The sequence below is a fragment of the Lissotriton helveticus genome, chromosome 7 (assembly GCF_964261635.1).
Source record: "Lissotriton helveticus chromosome 7, aLisHel1.1, whole genome shotgun sequence".
Classification (NCBI taxonomy): Eukaryota; Metazoa; Chordata; class Amphibia; order Caudata; family Salamandridae; genus Lissotriton; species Lissotriton helveticus.
This window is the reverse complement of record NC_136068.1, coordinates 1,949,516,219-1,949,536,610: the sequence shown is the minus strand read 5'-3', so window position 1 is coordinate 1,949,536,610 and position 20,392 is coordinate 1,949,516,219. Positions and strand designations below refer to the sequence as shown.

Here is a 20,392-nt window from a genome sequence, read left to right as displayed (position 1 = left end):
ACCTCTGGAGTAATTTACCCTCTGGGAATTCTGATGGCTGGCGAGATAAATTATATACGCCCTCTGAAAAGATTAATGGTAATAACATTTCTTGGATATTTGCTGAAAATGTCCACAGTATTTATTATATTTATTTATTTATTCGTCTTATAAAGCGCACTGTCGCCTTGCAGGCATCCTGGTGCTGGTAGCGGGGTGGAAGGGAATGTCAGGTCGGGCCGGCCAGCTATCACGTGGGAAACAGCCAAGTTTTAACACTTTTCCTGAAAGGAAGAAGCTCCTTAATTTGCCTAATCTCCCAAGAGAGTCTGTTCCATAGTTTGGCTGCTGCCACTCCAAAGGACCTACCCCCGAACTAGCCTTCCTGAACCTTTGCACTCTCACCAGTCTTGCCGATGAGGAGCGAAGCAATCTAGTTGGGGTGTACCAATCAAATTTAGATTGCATTGATAAGGGTCCTATCCCATGAAGAGCCTTAAAGACGAGACAGAGGGACTTAAATTGTACTCTCTGTCTCAGAGGGAGCCAGTGGAGTTCTGCCAGAAGCTGCAGACGCAGACGCTTTTCTGGGCAGCCCTAAGACAAGCCTAGCTGCAGCTGATTGAATTCTTTGGAGCCTATCCAACAAGAAGCAGGGAGACTCGAGCAGGAGGCCGTTGCAATAGTCAAGCCTACTAAGGATCGTGCATCTTGCCACTTGGGCGCGCGCCTGAGATGGTAATAATGGCAAGATCTTCCGAAGGGACCGCATAATTGCAAAGCAGCAGGATGTCGTTTTTGCAACCTGAGTTTCCATGCTAAGCTTGTTGTCAAGCATAATGCCTAAATTGCGGACTGATTCCACTGGCCGGACTTTAATCGATGTTTCAGGAGGCCAGAAATTACCAGGAAAAGGAGGGAGAATCTTATTCCCTGCACAAAAAAGCACTTCCGTCTTTCCAGCATTGAATTGAAGGGAGTTGTTCTGCAACCAGCAAGCCGTGTCCAGCAGACACTTGTGAAACACCTCCACCGGTGTCGAGTCCTCTCCCTCAAAGGAGAGGATCAGCTGCGTATCGTACGCATAATTTATAATGTTGATATTGTGAGATTTGATAAGCGTGATCAGGGGTTTTAAATATAAGTTAAATAAGATAGGACTAATTGCCGAACCCCGTGCGGCACAAGGGAAAAAGCAGACTGAAAGGAAGGGAGGGACAACGCCTGCTGTCTATCCTGCAGAAACGACCGAAACCAACGCAAGGCACACCCTCTCACCCCAGCATCACTCATTCTTCTCAGCAAGATTTCATGGTTAACCGTGTCAAAGGCGGCAGGCATATCAAGCAAAATCAATGCTGCTGCCTGTCCCCTGTCTGCGCGCCTTTGAAGCTCATCCATGGCGGTCACCAGGGCCGTCTCGGTCCCATGAGCCGGCCAAAAACCAAATTAAACTTCCTCCAACAGGTGATGCTGTTCCAGATTTTTCGAGAGAGTTATACTAACCATGCGTTTGACAAGTTTAGCAGGAAAAGGCAGCAAGGAAATAGGCCTGTAATTTTTAGAGCATTCAGGGTCTAAGGAAGGCTTCTTCAACAGAGGAGATATCAGAGCTTGCTTCCAGTGGGATGGAACAGTACCACTAGCTAGCGATTGATTGCAGATCAGGCGAAGAGTAGTGAACAATTCATCCTCATACTCCTTCCAGATCTTGTGAGGTACGGGATCCATGGGTGAACTGGAGGAAATACCCCGTGCCAGCCTGCTGAAGGCTTCCTCCGTTAGAGGCAGAAACTCTGATAATTGATCAACTAACGGCCAGACGGGACAATTAACCATATCCTCCGAGACCCTTAGCCCAGTGACAGGGGGCTACTAGCCTCAGAAGGGTCCTCAAGATCCTTGATAACTAACTCGATGTTTTCTCTGAAGAATTTAGCCAAGTTCTCACAGAGTTCCTGAGAAGGGGCTATGGAGTTCTTAGAGCAGTCAGGACTGGTAAGACTATTTAGTATGTTAAACATACTCCTGGAGCTATTAGTGGCATTGCAAATCAAGGAAGAAAAGAAGTCAGCCTTAGATTTTCTAATCAGATTCTTATAATCCAAGATTTTGAGCTTCCAAGGCATCCTGCCTGTCTCCCCATAGCCTCGCCTCCACCTTCTGTCAGCCTGTTTACATAACAGTTTCAGGTTTTTCAGAGTGTCATTAAACCAGGGGGCAGAACACATGGCTAAATAATGCAACACCAATAGCTCAAACTTTAATAATGCAAGACCCATTGCATTGCAAATGTTTGTTGAGGAGAGCCATCACTATTGCATGTTTCTACTCAGCAGGGAGTAAGCCGGCTTCAAACTACGGATTAAGCACGGAACATAATCTTGGAGAAAGGACAGTAAGCCCCAGTTTCAAGATAGGCACAGGGTCTAGTGCTGAGCCAGATTTGATTTTAGCCACCACGGAGCATAGGCTTTCCACTGAGATGCTCTTAATCTTAAACCAGCCCTCTGGGTAGGGATCAGAATTCCTAATTAAAGGAACAAGGCCGTAATTCTTAGCAGTTTCAGATAAAGATGCATATAGTGATGAGATTTTATCAGAGAAAAAGTGGGCAATCCCATTACAACTGCTCACACTAGGCGTCCCGACAGCTAATACAGCTTCCCAGTAACCATCATTCTTTATCAGGGGACAGAAGTCTCTTGCTCTACTTAAACGCTGCTTCAACTGCCACCTGGAGCATCTTTTGGATGGCAGCGATACAGTGAATTTCAGCGGTTTCATCTGCACCCTCCTCTAAATTCTTAGGCTTTTCCATACATTTGCTACAAGAATGCATTGCTGCTTCAACAAGCTTGAACACAGAAAGGCAAGTGCTGCTTCCTGTAGTTGCAAAGAGATGGGCCATGATGCTAACACAGTCAAGCTATCATCCCCCTGCAACTACAAAGGGTGATACTGCTTTGAGGCACAACTCAGCACAGAACCTAAAAACAGGAAGTGAAAAGCATCGACTTACTTTTTATATAATGCTGCAGGAACAGGAAGTCGACCATCTAGGAAGGATGGACTAATAGTATTAAAGTGTGTTTATTTTAACTTTGGATATTGTGTCCACAGGAGCACAGCTAACAGGTAATGACTGTGGCGAGGAAGACGGACAGGGAGGTAATAGGCACTTGAAGAGCTTTACAGATATGTTAGTGAAGTTTCTAGACCAAGAAGTGCAGACAAGTGGACAGTGGCTCATTACAGGGCTGTGTCACTAAAAGTGTTGTATCTAAGGCACAGAAATGTCATGAGAGCATCAAAATGGGAAACATAGCAAGCTGAAAACCGAGCAGCGGACAAACTGATGCCTTCACACTCACACAGACCGCTCAGCTTGAGTCACCTTAAACTGCTGTTTTCCATTTGTGTTTCTGTGATAAACAACCCTCCTGCTGCAGTCATTTGAACACAACAAACACATTGTCCATGCATACTGCGAGGGCATGTCGCAGTCTGTGCCTGTGCAGTGCAGAGAGCATCGCCATCACAAAGGCAGGCCAAGAAGCTGGTGTGTGAAGGTTGCTGCACCGGAAGTGCTTGTGCGCTGTCAGATGTGCTGTCCCAGGAAGTCTTTGAAAGGCCCCTGTGCTCTGAGAGCACATTTGTTCTGCATTTTGATATAGTGCGGCCATCACCTAAAGGTGTTAGAGGCCACTACAATAGAAATGGAATATTACAGAAGGTGCATACTGATCATTACAGAGGACTTAGGGTTACATTCGCCACCAAGCATGGTCATACAATTGTTGATTAAAACTGGGGGCGAGGGGGGGGGGGAGGATTAGCTTAAATGTTTTTGCAAGAGAAGGGCTTTCAGTTTAGTTTTAAAGGCAGCGATGGAAGTGGTGGTGCATAAGTCCGGAGGGGGGAGCTCCATAGTCTGGTCGCGACTCCGGAAATTGATTTTGCCATACGTTGTTCCTTTTTAAATGCTGGGGTGTAGCAGCAGTGCTTCGGCAGGCTGTGATGGTCAGGTGCCCCCTGATAGTTTGAGCTTCTCAGACCAGTATCCTGCAGTGATGTACGCAGGGCCTTGCGAGGGATGCACGGTAGCAGGTACACCAGAAGTCCCACTAGTTTGCACCCTGGCCAGTGTAATGTCACGGGTCCTAAGGCCCACATATTAGTAAATGAGTTGGGCTATAGTTACTGAACTGGCCTCGAATACGTGTGCTTGGCTCTTTTATTGTTAGGGTCATCTGAACGGTTACGTCTGTGTGGATGAGTGTGGGGTGGGTGTAAAGGCCAGCCCTCAAGGAAGTGGCTGGTAACTAGTATATTCTTGAACACTAGAATGTGTCGAGCTGGACACTACAGTCTTCTTAACACCATCCGCGCTAAGCGTTTTCCCGCTGTGCGCTGACTTTTTAAAAAAGCAGCGGTTCATGAGAGCCCAGCTTGTCATGAGCGTACGACAGGCGTAACTCATGACGAGCTGAGCTCGTCATGAGCGTCGAAGGGGTTAAACTTTATTGAAAATTAAAACAAATCCAACCTGTAAGAATAAAAATAAAAAAATGCAATAAACACCAACAGCTTCGAGGAAGGACAGCAGTAGACAGGTACAGCTGGGAACACAAGGCATCTCTGCATTCATCCATGATGTAACCAGCTACCACTGGGCACAAACACTGTGTAGATGGAGTCTGGGTCCTTTGACAGCATGTCAGTTGAGCCAGTAGCCACTCATGCACTTGTGGTCGGTCCTGCGTGGTCTCACATGATGTGGTTGGTGTCAAACAGTTCACAATTGGTGAAACAGGAGCACCGGTGGAGTCCACTGTGGAGGTTTCTGTTGGGGGTGCCCTGACTCTGTGAAAGTAAGCCTTGTCAGGACTGGGATGGCATTGATGATGCTTGAGACATCTTCCTCTGAAGCCCCGGGCCTCTGGGTACCTTCTCGGTGGAGCAGCTTCCAGACAAACATTTGTGCTGGGACTCCCTTGAGGCATGTTCCAATGGTTTGCTTATGACCTCGTGGACTGTGCAAGGCTGTGTGTGGGCCACACCTGAGGGCCCCTGCAGGATCGCGGACAGAAACCACGGGCAAGTAATTTGCGCCACCGTAAGGGTGAATGACTCATGGTTGGTGTGCTTACCAACATGACCCAGGTGCGGTGGGCTGTCAGTTGGTGCAGTTCTTCTTCGACATGTGCTGTTGCTAGCAGGGATGCCATTTGATTCGAGCAGCCAGTGACAGATGGCTGGATAGTCACACTGTGAAGCATGGGGTAGATATGCGGTTCACGCATGCAGGTGGCTTACATTCGGTTCTCCCTGTGAGCTGTTTCTAGTGACGTCGCTGCACCGCGAAGATTAGGTCTGTGTTGGTAGGTGCACTTTCATGCAGTGGTATAAGTCCTCTGTATTGCCCCATTGTTTATTTCTCCTGTGCGCGTCAGGTTCTACAGTGTGACAGGATTGTCACACTCATTTCTCTTCTCTCCTTTTAATTTCTTCTTCATGATGTGGGATTGTGCCATGCTCTCTTCTTCTTGCTTACTGTGTGATGTAACATCCGACCACATGTCGCATGTCTTCTCTACACATGCTGCGATGTCATCAGGCCACGTGGCGCCAGCTCTATTTGCATGGACCTCTCGCTGGTCCTGTCTGTAAGAGTGGGCATCTTCTCTTCGGGTTGGTGGCATCTTGCCAGAGTGTGTACCTCTCCTCTTGCCTGTAATGGGCTACTGGCGACTCTGTCTTAAGGTAATGTGGAGGAGGACACTCTGTACAGTCTTTGGCCCACTGTGGGGCAGTGCTAGTGCAGTTAGAGTATATCCAATCTCCTTCCTGCATTCGGGCCACACTAAGCCTTTCCTCCCCTCATGTCCCGAGGAAGCACTGGTGGTGCTAATGTATGGTCTCTTCAGGTGGGCATGCATGATCTCTAATGGGTGGCGCAGGGGAGGTTACACCTTGTGCTCAGGATGTCCTCTTGCGGAGCCTCCACTCCTTTGTTGCCCGGAGGTCAGGGTATGAACACCTTCCCTCTTCTTTGCTGCTTGTAAGCTTGCTGTTGGGGTTTGGTTTGTTCTCCTGCACTGGGCATGTGAGCCTGCCCTCAGTGCTTCTTACTGCTTCCCCAGCTGGGGCAAAGGACCCTGGCGGTGTGCTGCTGGGACAAACAACTCTTCACATGCTGTGGCAGCAGATGACCACTGGGGAGGCGCTCAGGTGATGATTTCCTCACTTGCTGCATAGCAGAATGTAGTAGCAGCTGTTTTTCGAAGTAGTCTTGACCTTCGCTCCATGTGGTGGCAGCAAACAGCCACTAGGGGCATGCAGAGCACTCCATGCGGGTCTTGGCTTCTCATTGCAGACCCCAATACTGAGAGGGAAGCTGGGTGGCTGCCATATCAGTTGAAGGTATGCGGAGGCACTGCAGTTGCTTGTGTGTTGTGCAGGCAGTTGTGCGGCTTTGTCTTTACAAAACGTAATCCTGTTGGGGCCACCGCATTCTCCTGTCACTTTCTAGTGTAATCCAATGCACTGCAGCCACCTCTGCTCTCAGGCCACAGCAATCTTTCCCTGCAAAGCACACATTGCTTCCTCAGCTTTAAACATGGGCCCCAGCAACTTTCTAAGTGTTGCAGCCATGTCTTTTTGTGTGGACTCAGGACCAATAGCTGCAGGAGTGAAGCTCCCGAATGGAAGCAGCTGCGGGCTGATCCACACACCTTCAGGTGGGGCCTCAGCAGGCAGCTGACACGCCTCTCAGGGCCTCTGCACAGCTCATGTGCAGCAAGGGAGGTGTAGAGCTGGATGCAGGCTTCATAGGGGCTGGCAATGTTCAGGGTGGCTACTGAGTTTGAGGAGCACTGTGCTGGCTGTAGCACTCCTCGTGCCCATGAGGGGCTTTGTTTGAGTTTAGAGAGCTGTTTCAATAGTCTCCCCTGCTGGCAGGGAGCCGCGGTCAGCTGCTGGAGCCCACGCTGGCACGTCTCTCACCAGTGCACTGCAATTGCAGCTTAGGAGGCAGACTGCTGTCTGTGCACTGGCTGCAGTGGAAGCAGGGAGGCATCAGGTGGTGTGCTTCTCTCTCACTGCAGTATCCCCTTCTCCTACTGGGACAGGTTTAGCTTATTGGTGCTTTTTACATGGGGGCTTAATATGGTGCAGGATCATTCACCCTCTCAGGTGCCAGGGCACCTTGGGCATCAGCATACTGAGGGTCGCGCTACCATTACTTTGTTCTGCCCGCCACATCATACATTCGTCAGGCAGGTGGAAGCCGGAGCAACAAGGTGTAAGAGATGAACCATCTCTTCCACGGCGAGGAGATGGTTTCACCTCTTCTAGGGGTGATGTACCCACTAACCCGGGCGGGCTACAGCGGCATGGTTGCTGCTTTCCTACTGCAGTATGGCCGTTGAGGCTGCCCAGCACGCATGACAATCCCCTCATCGCCATTGTATTGTCGTTGACCCTAGGCCCACACACTAGTAAATGAGTGACAACGACACAGTGTGTGTGGTTACTGAACGGGCCTCGAGCACGTGCACTTGGGCTCTTTCATTGGTAGGGTCACCTGACCTGTGAAGGAGGGGCATGGGCTGTCTGAAGGCCAGTCCTCAAAGGAGAGGCTGGTAACTAGTATGTGCTGGAACTTTTATAGGGAGATAATAGGGAGAGGATGTGGCTTAACGGCTAGGGCAGCAGAGTTAGAAGCTGGGGGACCAGATTAGAATCTGGCGGGAGGCTCAAATATCCTATGATTCTGGGAAAATGACTTAATCTCCCGGTGCCTAGGAATGAATGTGTCTGTCTGGAATTCACTTAGTACTCATATAAAGCGATCTGATACCTTCGGGATGAGATTGCGCTATAAAAATACCTGCAAAAAAAGAAAATTAGAGGATGAGTCCCGCAGTAAAACCCTATCGGGAGAGTAAGGGAGGTATCATCTCAAGTCTATTCTCCAAAAGTTATACAAACACGGGACGCACGAGAGGTCCTACGGTGTCCGCGGGGGGCCGCATGAGCACGAGAGGTCCTACGGCGTCCGCGGGGGCCACAGGTACACAACAGGCGTTGTTCAATGAGCAGAGGGACGCGGTGGGGTTGAGGTATTTGACCCCTACGCATGGTCTGAGGGTTCACGGTTGCTTAACAGTTGATGACCCGGAAGCAGACCCTAGACCAGAAGGCCTCGCTCCTGGCCGGGGTGAGAGGTCGTCGAATGATGACGCGTGCCTCGGTCGGCTCCAGACATCCCCAGGGCCCGTGCAGCACACCGCGGCGGGGGCTGCCCTGCTCGGAGGCGACACCCGCCGCCGCTCTTGGCGCCATCTAGCTCCGTGCGTCTGATGAACAGCCCTCGCCCCCGCCATTTTGGCGGCCAAACAGGAACAGTCGGCCACGAACCTTCTGCGCAGGCGCCAAGGGGCTTCTGCGCATGCGCGTTGACGTTCATACGGGGCGCGGATCATAGGATGCGTCTTGCCGTGCGCTCGTGAGCAGTATCTCACGTTCTCGGCCTGCGCAGCCCAGTGCTCCCATATACGCATGAGCTTTAACTCAGTATTTCAGTTCTAGGCATGCGCAGTTTACTGTCCCATCCACGCGTGCGTTTCTGATCAGTATAACATGTCCTGCGCATGCGCAGAGGTCCCCGTCATCGCAAGGCAGTTATCCAGCCGGAAGAGTTCGCAGTTTTGTCTCCAGTTCCAGCCCCGGCCGCGGGAGGACGCTGCGCCCCCCCCAGACCGACGGTGAGAGTCCCCCCGGGGGAGGGAGGGGAGGTAGGGGTGAGCAGGAGCCACTGGGGGCGCTGGCCGAGGGGGGGGGGTCCCTGCTTCATGTATGCAGGGGGGTCCCTGCTTCATGTATGCAGGGGGGTTCCCTGCTTCTTGTATCCAGGGGGGGGTCCCTGCTTCATGTATGCAGGGGGGTACCTGCTTCATGTATGCAGGGGGGGTCCCTGCTTCCTGTATGCTGGGAGGGGGGGGTCCCTGCTTCCTGTATGCAGGGGGGGTCCCTGCTTCCTGTATGCTGGGAGGGGGGTCCCTGCTTCCTGTATGCTGGGAGGGGGGTCCCTGCTTCCTGTATGCAGGGGGGGTCCCTGCTTCCTGTATGCAGGGGGAGGGTCCCTGCTTCCTGTATGCAGGGGGGGTCCCTGCTTCCTGTATGCAGGGGGGGTCCCTGCTTCCTGTATGCAGGGGGAGGGTCCCTGCTTCATGTATGCAGGGGGGGGTCCCTGCTTCCTGTATGCAGGGGGGGTCCCTGCTTCCTGTATGCAGAGGGGGGGTCTCTGCTTCCTGTATGCAGGGGGGGTCCCTGCTTCCTGTATGCAGGGAGGGTCCCTGCTTCCTGTATGCAGGGAGGGTCCCTGCTTCCTGTATGCAGGGGGGGGGGGTCCCTGCTTCCTGTATGCAGGGGGGGTCCCTGCTTCCTGTATGCTGGGAGGGGGGTCCCTGCTTCCTGTATGCAGGGAGGGTCCCTGCTTCCTGTATGCAGGGAGGGTCCCTGCTTCCTGTATGCAGGGGGGGTCCCTGCTTCATGTATGCGGGGGGGGGGGTCCCTGCTTCCTGTATGCAGGGAGGGTCCCTGCTTCCTGTATGCAGGGAGGGGTCCCTGCTTCCTGTATGCAGAGGGGGGGGTCTCTGCTTCCTGTATGCAGGGGGGGTCCCTGCTTCCTGTATGCAGGGGGGGTCCCTGCTTCCTGTATGCAGGGAGGGTCCCTGCTTCCTGTATGCAGGGGGGGGGTCCCTGCTTCCTGTATGCAGGGGGGGGTCTCTGCTTCCTGTATGCAGGGGGGGGTCTCTGCTTCCTGTATGCAGGGGGGGTCTCTGCTTCCTGTATGCAGGGGGGGTCCCTGCTTCCTGTATGCAGGGGGGGTCCCTGCTTCCTGTATGCGGGGGGGTCCCTGCTTCCTGTATGCAGGGGGGGGTCTCTGCTTCCTGTATGCAGGGGGGGTCCCTGCTTCCTGTATGCAGGGAGGGTCCCTGCTTCCTGTATGCAGGGAGGGTCCCTGCTTCCTGTATGCGGGGGGGGGTCCCTGCTTCCTGTATGCAGGGGGGGGGTCCCTGCTTCCTGTATGCAGGGGGGGGGTCCCTGCTTCCTGTATGCAGGGAGGGTCCCTGCTTCATGTATGTAGGGGGGGGGTACCTGCTTCATGTATGCAGGGGGGGGTCCCTGCTTCATGTATGCAGGGGAGGGTCCCTGCTTCATGTATGTAGGGGGGGGTCCCTGCTTCATGTATGCAGGGATGGGGTCCCTGCTTCTTGTATGCAGGGGGGTCCCTGCTTCTTGTATGCAGGGGGGGTCCCTGCTTCATGTATGCTCGGAGGGGGGTCCCTGCTTCATGTATGCAGGGGGGGTCCCTGCTTCATGTATGCCCGGGGGTCCCTGCTTCATGTATGGGGGTTGTTGGACTTGGCCCTTATGGCAGGTTCACCCCTAAACTTTTTGCTGGTAATAGTGACCTGGTGATGGTGATTTTTGGGTTCTGCGCACTTTCACTGTGTCCCAGTGGAAAGTGCATACTTAGAGTGCGTGTGTGAGATAGGCCTGCCCTCCCATAGGAATGCATGGGGAATGTATGTGTCCCTGGTAGTTCCTGATGCGTGGGGAGTGCGGGCTCTAGTTTGGTATGTGTGAACTCGTGGGAGAGAATGCTGCGCGATGGTATGTGCAGCTTGTATGTGTCTAGTGGGGAAGTGCAAAGATGTGCCTGCAATGGTCATTACAGGCATCCCCTGGCGCTCCACTTAATAATCCATTTACACATTTTTAAAGAATAGTTCATCTGAAGGTTTATTCAAAAATGAAAACTGCTTTTTGTTTCCTTCAATTACTTTTCAAAACATTTTTGTTTGGTAATAAAGTTCATCAATTGATATGGTGGAAATGACACATTACATGCCCAATGCATTTCGGGCTGTTCGCCCTTCATCCGGGGCAAAAGCTAGAAGCAAAAGCAAACAAAAGGTCCATTCAATATCAAATAATCGTGAAAAACATAACTAAACATATGGATATTCGTGACTATCCCATGTGCAGCGTGTGATGTACCCTGGTGTGAATGCATGCAAAAGTTCAACAAGCGAAAGAAATTCTCACGTGTTATCCTTCTGAAAGCTTTAACAGTTTGAACTGTAAACATAAATGAACATATGAATGTAAACGTACATACATACTATTGTGATGCCAAGACGTACGTTCGAAGAATAGTCCTAAGCTTACTTGATTAGCGCGCAGGGCGCATTTTCTAAATCTCCATATCGTCTTGTTGCTCGCGTGTGACGCGAGTAATCTCTAAAGATCTGACCATTCACGCGGTAGGTTAAAGAATCCGTGAATGAAAGGATAACCGTAAGGCTGATCTTGATAGGTAGGACTTGCGATCACGTGGTAGGTTGTGGACAAATGGTGCTGAAGATAAGTAAGTATGTGGATATACAAGACGGTTCATAGGCAATTACTGGGTGTGTGATAAACCTATTAATATAGCGTATGTTGGTGTCATGGTGAAGGTGTAAACAAACAAGTGAAAATGAATGGAAATAAAATAAATGAATAAGATGAGCACAGATCGACCGTACATAAGACTTCCAATAAGAAGACAAAATCTCAAATTAGTACAGATACATGCTGTTATAGATAGCACTGAAATTCAATACGGTCATTAAGACCATTCGGTTTGCTAGAATTTAAGAAGTAAATCCAGTGATTTTCTTTTTGCAAAAGAAAACGATTATTGTCTCTTCCTTCAATTTTCTCAACAATCTCCAATATCACATACTGTAGTTGTGAAATGTTATGATTGGCTTCCATAAAATGCGTGGCTATTGAAGATTTTGGATTTTTTGTGCGTATGTTCGACTTATGTTCATTCATTCTGATCTTGATTTTACGTTCCGTCTGGCCGACGTAAACTTTTCCGCAAGGGCATTTTAACATGTAAATCAGATTGGAACTCTCACATGTTGCATTTACTTTCAGATTGATTTTGTGGCCTTTCATTGGGTGCGTTATTTGATTTCCTCTTATGATGTTGTTGCAATTTACACATTGTAGGCATGGACGAGTTCCTCGATATTGTCTTGCATCACTTGGGGTATGTTTCAGCATTTCTCAGAGATTTTTGTTTCTGGTGAATGCAAAAATCGGAGGTTTTTCAAAGGAATTTCTGAAATCCGGTTCTGCCTTGAGAACGTTCCAGTGGCTTCTGATGATTCTCTTGAAATTGTAACTCGCTGTGGAGTATTTTGACACCACTGTCGTTCTTTCTTCTTTGATTTTCTCTTTAATCGTTAATAACTCACTCCTCTGTAGATTTTCCACTTTGTGTTCAGCTTCTTTGATTAAAGAGTCTGGGTATCCTCTGGAGCGGAATCTGTCTCCCATTGCTTTAATGGTTTCTTGAGTTTTTTCTGGATTCGATGTAATGCGTTTTGCCCGCATCATCTGTGACATCGGTAAATGTCGTTTTAAGGACTCTTGGTGGAAACTGTCATAATGGAGGGTATTGTTTCTGTCGGTCTTCTTTCGGAACATCTCTGTTTCTATTCTTCCTTCGTTCACAATTATTTTAACATCTAAGAATGTGATGGATTCTGTAGATATCTCCCATGTGAACTGTATTCTTTCTTCTTTGTTATTGAGCTCCTTCAAGGCTTGTTCTAGCGAATCAACTGAATCTTTCCATATAATAAACACGTCGTCGATGTAACGTACGAACATCTTCAGATTATTTGTCCATCGTGGGTTGCTTAGGATATGTTGATTCTCATAAGATTTCATGAACAGATTAGCGTATACCGGCGCTGCGCTATTGCCCATGCTCGTGCCAATCAGTTGCTGATACCACGTATCTTCGTATTTAAAGTAACTGTGGTATAAGGTGAAAATTAAAAGTTCCATCAGAAAGGTCTTTAGTTTGAAATCGTAGTCTGTTGATAGTATAGCTTCTTCCATGGCTTCAATCCCTGGGCCATGTGGGATCGAAGTGTACAATGATTTGATGTCAGCTGTACAGAGTATCAATTGTTCTTGTTGATTGAATTCCAAAGCATTTAATTTAGTGAGAAAGTCTGTTGTGTCACGGATGTAAGTGACCATGTATTGGACTGTGGGTTGCATTAATCGATATATAAACTGCCCAGTTGGTTCATGTAGACTATATCTTGTAGAGACTATTGGGCGTAACGGAGGATCCATCAAGTTTTTATGAACTTTTGGCATCATGTAAAAAGACGGACTTTTTGGGTGTGTTGTTTTTAGAAACTTGCTTGTTCTTTCTGTGATGGTTCCCTCATTTTGAGCTTTATTGATTAAGTCGTTGAGTTTCGTTTGGAACTCAGTAGTCGGATTGTATAGCAAGGGTGCATAAGTGTCTTTGTCATTGATGTGTTCGTGTACCTTGCACTTACACATGGTGGAATTCATAATCACAAGTCCGCCACCTTTGTCAGCTTTCGTACAAATTATGTCTTTGTTGTTGGCCAGTTTTGTTAGGATACTCATATCTTTTTTAGTCATATTTTCATGTCGTTTCTTCTGACAGTTAATTTTTAGCAGATCTTGTTTAACTAGAGTTTCAAAAAGATCCAGTGACTTGTGGCTCATTGGCGCCATGAATGTGCTTTTTGGTCTCAGTCCTTTCAATTGATCTTGGTCTTGTGTGACAGGTCTGTTGGACACATTGTCAAAAAAATGCCTGAGTCTTAATTTACGCATTAATTTGAAGAAGCTAATTTCTAGCTCTAATGTGTTGGTGGTTGTCGTTGGAACGAAAGAAGTACCTTTCTGTAGTAGCTTTAATTCTTCATCTTTAAGATGGTAGTTTGAAATATTGATGACTAGTTGTTTTTCGTCGTTTTTTTCTTCTCCTTCTCCTTCGGAATGATCTTGTCCCTGTCATTGGTCGTTACGCTTCTTGTGAGGGGTCCTTCTTTTTCCCCTCCTGAGTCTTCGGTTCCTGGGGGGCCTTGTTCTAAAAAAGGAACTTCCGAGACATTTGAAGTATTGGATGTTGTGTCTTCTCTATGTTGTTCTCTTTGAGAAGTAGTTGAACTCTTCGTTAAGGATTGTGATTGGTTTGTGGGTGGTTTGTTCGACATATCACTTCCAGAGGAGGAAGTATCCATGTATGGAGTATATGGTCGGTTCCTCCGTCGTTGAGCGTACACCTCTGCCCATGTGTATACTTCTCCAAGCTTGTAATCAAGCGTGTCACGCCTGAATTTCCGTATTTTCCTCTCATTCAAGTCCTGGGTGTGTTTGTCAATTTGTTCTTTCACATCCTGTAATAGATTACTGAGTTCTTCTTCTGTGAGCATAGAGGATAGTTCTTCCGTGGTGTCTTCTATTTCTTTCTTGAGTTCATTCAATATGCCAGATAACTCTTCAATAATATAAGGTCGAGAGAACACTTATTCAGTATCGCATACCATTTATATCGAAATTTCTGTGAATTCTTACAAAGAGAAGGCTTAAGGGCAATGCGCAGTCCTCTCGGTATACGTTGGAGTCTATGATATTTGATCAATGTGTTAGCATGTAGTTTTTGATTTATGTGTCTTTTTGACAGATATAATAGTTGTTTCAAATTCTGTTCTTTAGTCTTATTGGAAGAAGTAGGGTCAATCTGTTCCCCAATTAAAGAGTAAATTCTAGAAGCTTCGCCTGCGTCAAAGGCGAATGTTTCTGCTCTTGCTTCAGTGCCCTTCGCTATTTCCTCGTATTGCATCTTGAGTAGAGCGTGTCAATTGATATAGTGTGAAACAATGGTTTATATTTTATGAAAAAAGTTTTTTCTCGATGGCGTGCAGACCACCCTGTTGACTAGGACGAAGGAATAGTACTAAGGTAGAATGGGAGGTCGCACAACGGGAATGTTCCTAGAAAGGTTCAAGTAAGAATAATTTCTGTTTTCGTGAGGTATGCAGCCTGGGTGGCGTCCCTTGTCAAAGACGTCGAAAGGTATAATGCTAAGATGTGCCTGCAATGGTCATTACAGGCATCCCCTGGCGCTCCACTTAATAATCCATTTACACATTTTTAAAGAATAGTTCATCTGAAGGTTTATTCAAAAATGAAAACTGCTTTTTGTTTCCTTCAATTACTTTTCAAAACATTTTTGTTTGGTAATAAAGTTCATCAATTGATATGGTGGAAATGACACATTACATGCCCAATGCATTTCGGGCTGTTCGCCCTTCATCCGGGGCAAAAGCTAGAAGCAAAAGCAAACAAAAGGTCCATTCAATATCAAATAATCGTGAAAAACATAACTAAACATATGGATATTCGTGACTATCCCATGTGCAGCGTGTGATGTACCCTGGTGTGAATGCATGCAAAAGTTCAACAAGCGAAAAAAATTCTCACGTGTTATCCTGAAAGCTTTAACAGTTTGAACTGTAAACATAAATGAACATATGAATGTAAACGTACATACATACTATTGTGATGCCAAGACGTACGTTCGAAGAATAGTCCTAAGCTTACTTGATTAGCGCGCAGGGCGCAGTTTCTAAATCTCCATATCGTCTTGTTGCTCGCGTGTGACGCGAGTAATCTCTAAAGATCTGACCATTCACGCGGTAGGTTAAAGAATCCGTGAATGAAAGGATAACCGTAAGGCTGATCTTGATAGGTAGGACTTGCGATCACGTGGTAGGTTGTGGACAAATGGTGCTGAAGATAAGTAAGTATGTGGATATACAAGACGGTTCATAGGCAATTACTGGGTGTGTGATAAACCTATTAATATAGCGTATGTTGGTGTCATGGTGAAGGTGTAAACAAACAAGTGAAAATGAATGGAAATAAAATAAATGAAAAAGATGAGCACAGATCGACCGTACATAAGACTTCCAATAAGAAGACAAAATCTCAAATTAGTACAGATACATGCTGTTATAGATAGCACTGAAATTCAATACGGTCATTAAGACCATTCGGTTTGCTAGAATTTAAGAAGTAAATCCAGTGATTTTCTTTTTGCAAAAGAAAACGATTATTGTCTCTTCCTTCAATTTTCTCAACAATCTCCAATATCACATACTGTAGTTGTGATACGTGGTATCAGCAACTGATTGGCACGAGCATGGGCAATAGCGCAGCGCCGGTATACGCTAATCTGTTCATGAAATCTTATGAGAATCAACATATCCTAAGCAACCCACGATGGACAAATAATCTGAAGATGTTCGTACGTTACATCGACGACGTGTTTATTATATGGAAAGATTCAGTTGATTCGCTAGAACAAGCCTTGAAGGAGCTCAATAACAAAGAAGAAAGAATACAGTTCACATGGGAGATATCTACAGAATCCATCACATTCTTAGATGTTAAAATAATTGTGAACGAAGGAAGAATAGAAACAGAGATGTTCCGAAAGAAGACCGACAGAAACAATACCCTCCATTATGACAGTTTCCACCAAGAGTCCTTAAAACGACATTTACCGATGTCACAGATGATGCGGGCAAAACGCATTACATCGAATCCAGAAAAAACTCAAGAAACCATTAAAGCAATGGGAGACAGATTCCGCTCCAGAGGATACCCAGACTCTTTAATCAAAGAAGCTGAACACAAAGTGGAAAATCTACAGAGGAGTGAGTTATTAACGATTAAAGAGAAAATCAAAGAAGAAAGAACGACAGTGGTGTCAAAATACTCCACAGCGAGTTACAATTTCAAGAGAATCATCAGAAGCCACTGGAACGTTCTCAAGGCAGAACCGGATTTCAGAAATTCCTTTGAAAAACCTCCGATTTTTGCATTCACCAGAAACAAAAATCTCTGAGAAATGCTGAAACATACCCCAAGTGATGCAAGACAATATCGAGGAACTCGTCCATGCCTACAATGTGTAAATTGCAACAACATCATAAGAGGAAATCAAATAACGCACCCAATGAAAGGCCACAAAATCAATCTGAAAGTAAATGCAACATGTGAGAGTTCCAATCTGATTTACATGTTAAAATGCCCTTGCGGAAAAGTTTACGTCGGCCAGACGGAACGTAAAATCAAGATCAGAATGAATGAACATAAGTCGAACATACGCACAAAAAATCCAAAATCTTCAATAGCCACGCATTTTATGGAAGCCAATCATAACATTTCACAACTACAGTATGTGATATTGGAGATTGTTGAGAAAATTGAAGGAAGAGACAATAATCGTTTTCTTTTGCAAAAAGAAAATCACTGGATTTACTTCTTAAATTCTAGCAAACCGAATGGTCTTAATGACCGTATTGAATTTCAGTGCTATCTATAACAGCATGTATCTGTACTAATTTGAGATTTTGTCTTCTTATTGGAAGTCTTATGTACGGTCGATCTGTGCTCATCTTATTCATTTATTTTATTTCCATTCATTTTCACTTGTTTGTTTACACCTTCACCATGACACCAACATACGCTATATTAATAGGTTTATCACACACCCAGTAATTGCCTATGAACCGTCTTGTATATCCACATACTTACTTATCTTCAGCACCATTTGTCCACAACCTACCACGTGATCGCAAGTCCTACCTATCAAGATCAGCCTTACGGTTATCCTTTCATTCACGGATTCTTTAACCTACCGCGTGAATGGTCAGATCTTTAGAGATTACTCGCGTCACACGCGAGCAACAAGACGATATGGAGATTTAGAAAATGCGCCCTGCGCGCTAATCAAGTAAGCTTAGGACTATTCTTCGAACGTACGTCTTGGCATCACAATAGTATGTATGTACGTTTACATTCATATGTTCATTTATGTTTACAGTTCAAACTGTTAAAGCTTTCAGAAGGATAACACGTGAGAATTTCTTTCGCTTGTTGAACTTTTGCATGCATTCACACCAGGGTACATCACACGCTGCACATGGGATAGTCACGAATATCCATATGTTTAGTTATGTTTTTCACGATTATTTGATATTGAATGGACCTTTTGTTTGCTTTTGCTTCTAGCTTTTGCCCCGGATGAAGGGCGAACAGCCCGAAATGCATTGGGCATGTAATGTGTCATTTCCACCATATCAATTGATGAACTTTATTACCAAACAAAAATGTTTTGAAAAGTAATTGAAGGAAACAAAAAGCAGTTTTCATTTTTGAATAAACCTTCAGATGAACTATTCTTTAAAAATGTGTAAATGGATTATTAAGTGGAGCGCCAGGGGATGCCTGTAATGACCATTGCAGGCACATCTTAGCATTATACCTTTCGACGTCTTTGACAAGGGACGCCACCCAGGCTGCATACCTCACGAAAACAGAAATTATTCTTACTTGAACCTTTCTAGGAACATTCCCGTTGTGCGACCTCCCATTCTACCTTAGTACTATTCCTTCGTCCTAGTCAACAGGGTGGTCTGCACGCCATCGAGAAAAAACTTTTTTCATAAAATATAAACCATTGTTTCACACTATATCAATTGACACGCTCTACTCAAGATGCAATACGAGGAAATAGCGAAGGGCACTGAAGCAAGAGCAGAAACATTCGCCTTTGACGCAGGCGAAGCTTCTAGAATTTACTCTTTAATTGGGGAACAGATTGACCCTACTTCTTCCAATAAGACTAAAGAACAGAATTTGAAACAACTATTATATCTGTCAAAAAGACACATAAATCAAAAACTACATGCTAACACATTGATCAAATATCATAGACTCCAACGTATACCGAGAGGACTGCGCATTGCCCTTAAGCCTTCTCTTTGTAAGAATTCACAGAAATTTCGATATAAATGGTATGCGATACTGAATAAGTGTTCTCTCGACCTTATATTATTGAAGAGTTATCTGGCATATTGAATGAACTCAAGAAAGAAATAGAAGACACCACGGAAGAACTATCCTCTATGCTCACAGAAGAAGAACTCAGTAATCTATTACAGGATGTGAAAGAACAAATTGACAAACACACCCAGGACTTGAATGAGAGGAAAATACGGAAATTCAGGCGTGACACGCTTGATTACAAGCTTGGAGAAGTATACACATGGGCAGAGGTGTACGCTCAACGACGGAGGAACCGACCATATACTCCATACATGGATACTTCCTCCTCTGGAAGTGATATGTCGAACAAACCACCCACAAACCAATCACAATCCTTAACGAAGAGTTCAACTACTTCTCAAAGAGAACAACATAGAGAAGACACAACATCCAATACTTCAAATGTCTCGGAAGTTCCTTTTTTAGAACAAGGCCCCCCAGGAACCGAAGACTCAGGAGGGGAAAAAGAAGGACCCCTCACAAGAAGCGTAACGACCAATGACAGGGACAAGATCATTCCGAAGGAGAAGGAGAAGAAAAAAACGACGAAAAACAACTAGTCATCAATATTTCAAACTACCATCTTAAAGATGAAGAATTAAAGCTACTACAGAAAGGTACTTCTTTCGTTCCAACGACAACCACCAACACATTAGAGCTAGAAATTAGCTTCTTCAAATTAATGCGTAAATTAAGACTCAGGCATTTTTTTGACAATGTGTCCAACAGACCTGTCACACAAGACCAAGATCAATTGAAAGGACTGAGACCAAAAAGCACATTCATGGCGCCAATGAGCCACAAGTCACTGGATCTTTTTGAAACTCTAGTTAAACAAGATCTGCTAAAAATTAACTGTCAGAAGAAACGACATGAAAATATGACTAAAAAAGATATGAGTATCCTAACAAAACTGGCCAACAACAAAGACATAATTTGTACGAAAGCTGACAAAGGTGGCGGACTTGTGATTATGAATTCCACCATGTGTAAGTGCAAGGTACACGAACACATCAATGACAAAGACACTTATGCACCCTTGCTATACAATCCGACTACTGAGTTCCAAACGAAACTCAACGACTTAATCAATAAAGCTCAAAATGAGGGAACCATCACAGAAAGAACAAGCAAGTTTCTAAAAACAACACACCCAAAAAGTCCGTCTTTTTACATGATGCCAAAAGTTCATAAAAACTTGATGGATCCTCCGTTACGCCCAATAGTCTCTACAAGATATAGTCTACATGAACCAACTGGGCAGTTTATATATCGATTAATGCAACCCACAGTCCAATACATGGTCACTTACATCCGTGACACAACAGACTTTCTCACTAAATTAAATGCTTTGGAATTCAATCAACAAGAACAATTGATACTCTGTACAGCTGACATCAAATCATTGTACACTTCGATCCCACATGGCCCAGGGATTGAAGCCATGGAAGAAGCTATACTATCAACAGACTACGATTTCAAACTAAAGACCTTTCTGATGGAACTTTTAATTTTCACCTTATACCACAGTTACTTTAAATACGAAGATACGTGGTATCAGCAACTGATTGGCACGAGCATGGGCAATAGCGCAGCGCCGGTATAC

General features: G+C 45.8%; 1 protein-coding gene across 5 annotated transcripts in view; it reads left to right on the top strand.

Annotated features, from left to right (window-relative positions):
* Positions 1–8,606: 8,606 nt before the first annotated feature.
* Positions 8,607–20,392, top strand: part of LOC144770963 (double-stranded RNA-specific adenosine deaminase-like) — a 344,975-nt gene continuing 333,189 nt past the window's right edge. For 3 of the 5 annotated variants that reach the window (XM_078655824.1, XM_078655823.1, XM_078655825.1), the window contains exon 1: positions 8,621–8,750. Coding sequence is in view for 1 of the 5 variants with exons in the window: in XM_078655821.1 (XP_078511947.1) it covers positions 8,637–8,750 (114 nt within the window). In the remaining 4 variants the exon portion in view is untranslated. Of the gene's footprint in view, positions 8,751–20,392 lie in introns of all 5 variants that reach the window. The other 2 variants (XM_078655821.1, XM_078655822.1) reach the window with 2 other exon arrangements.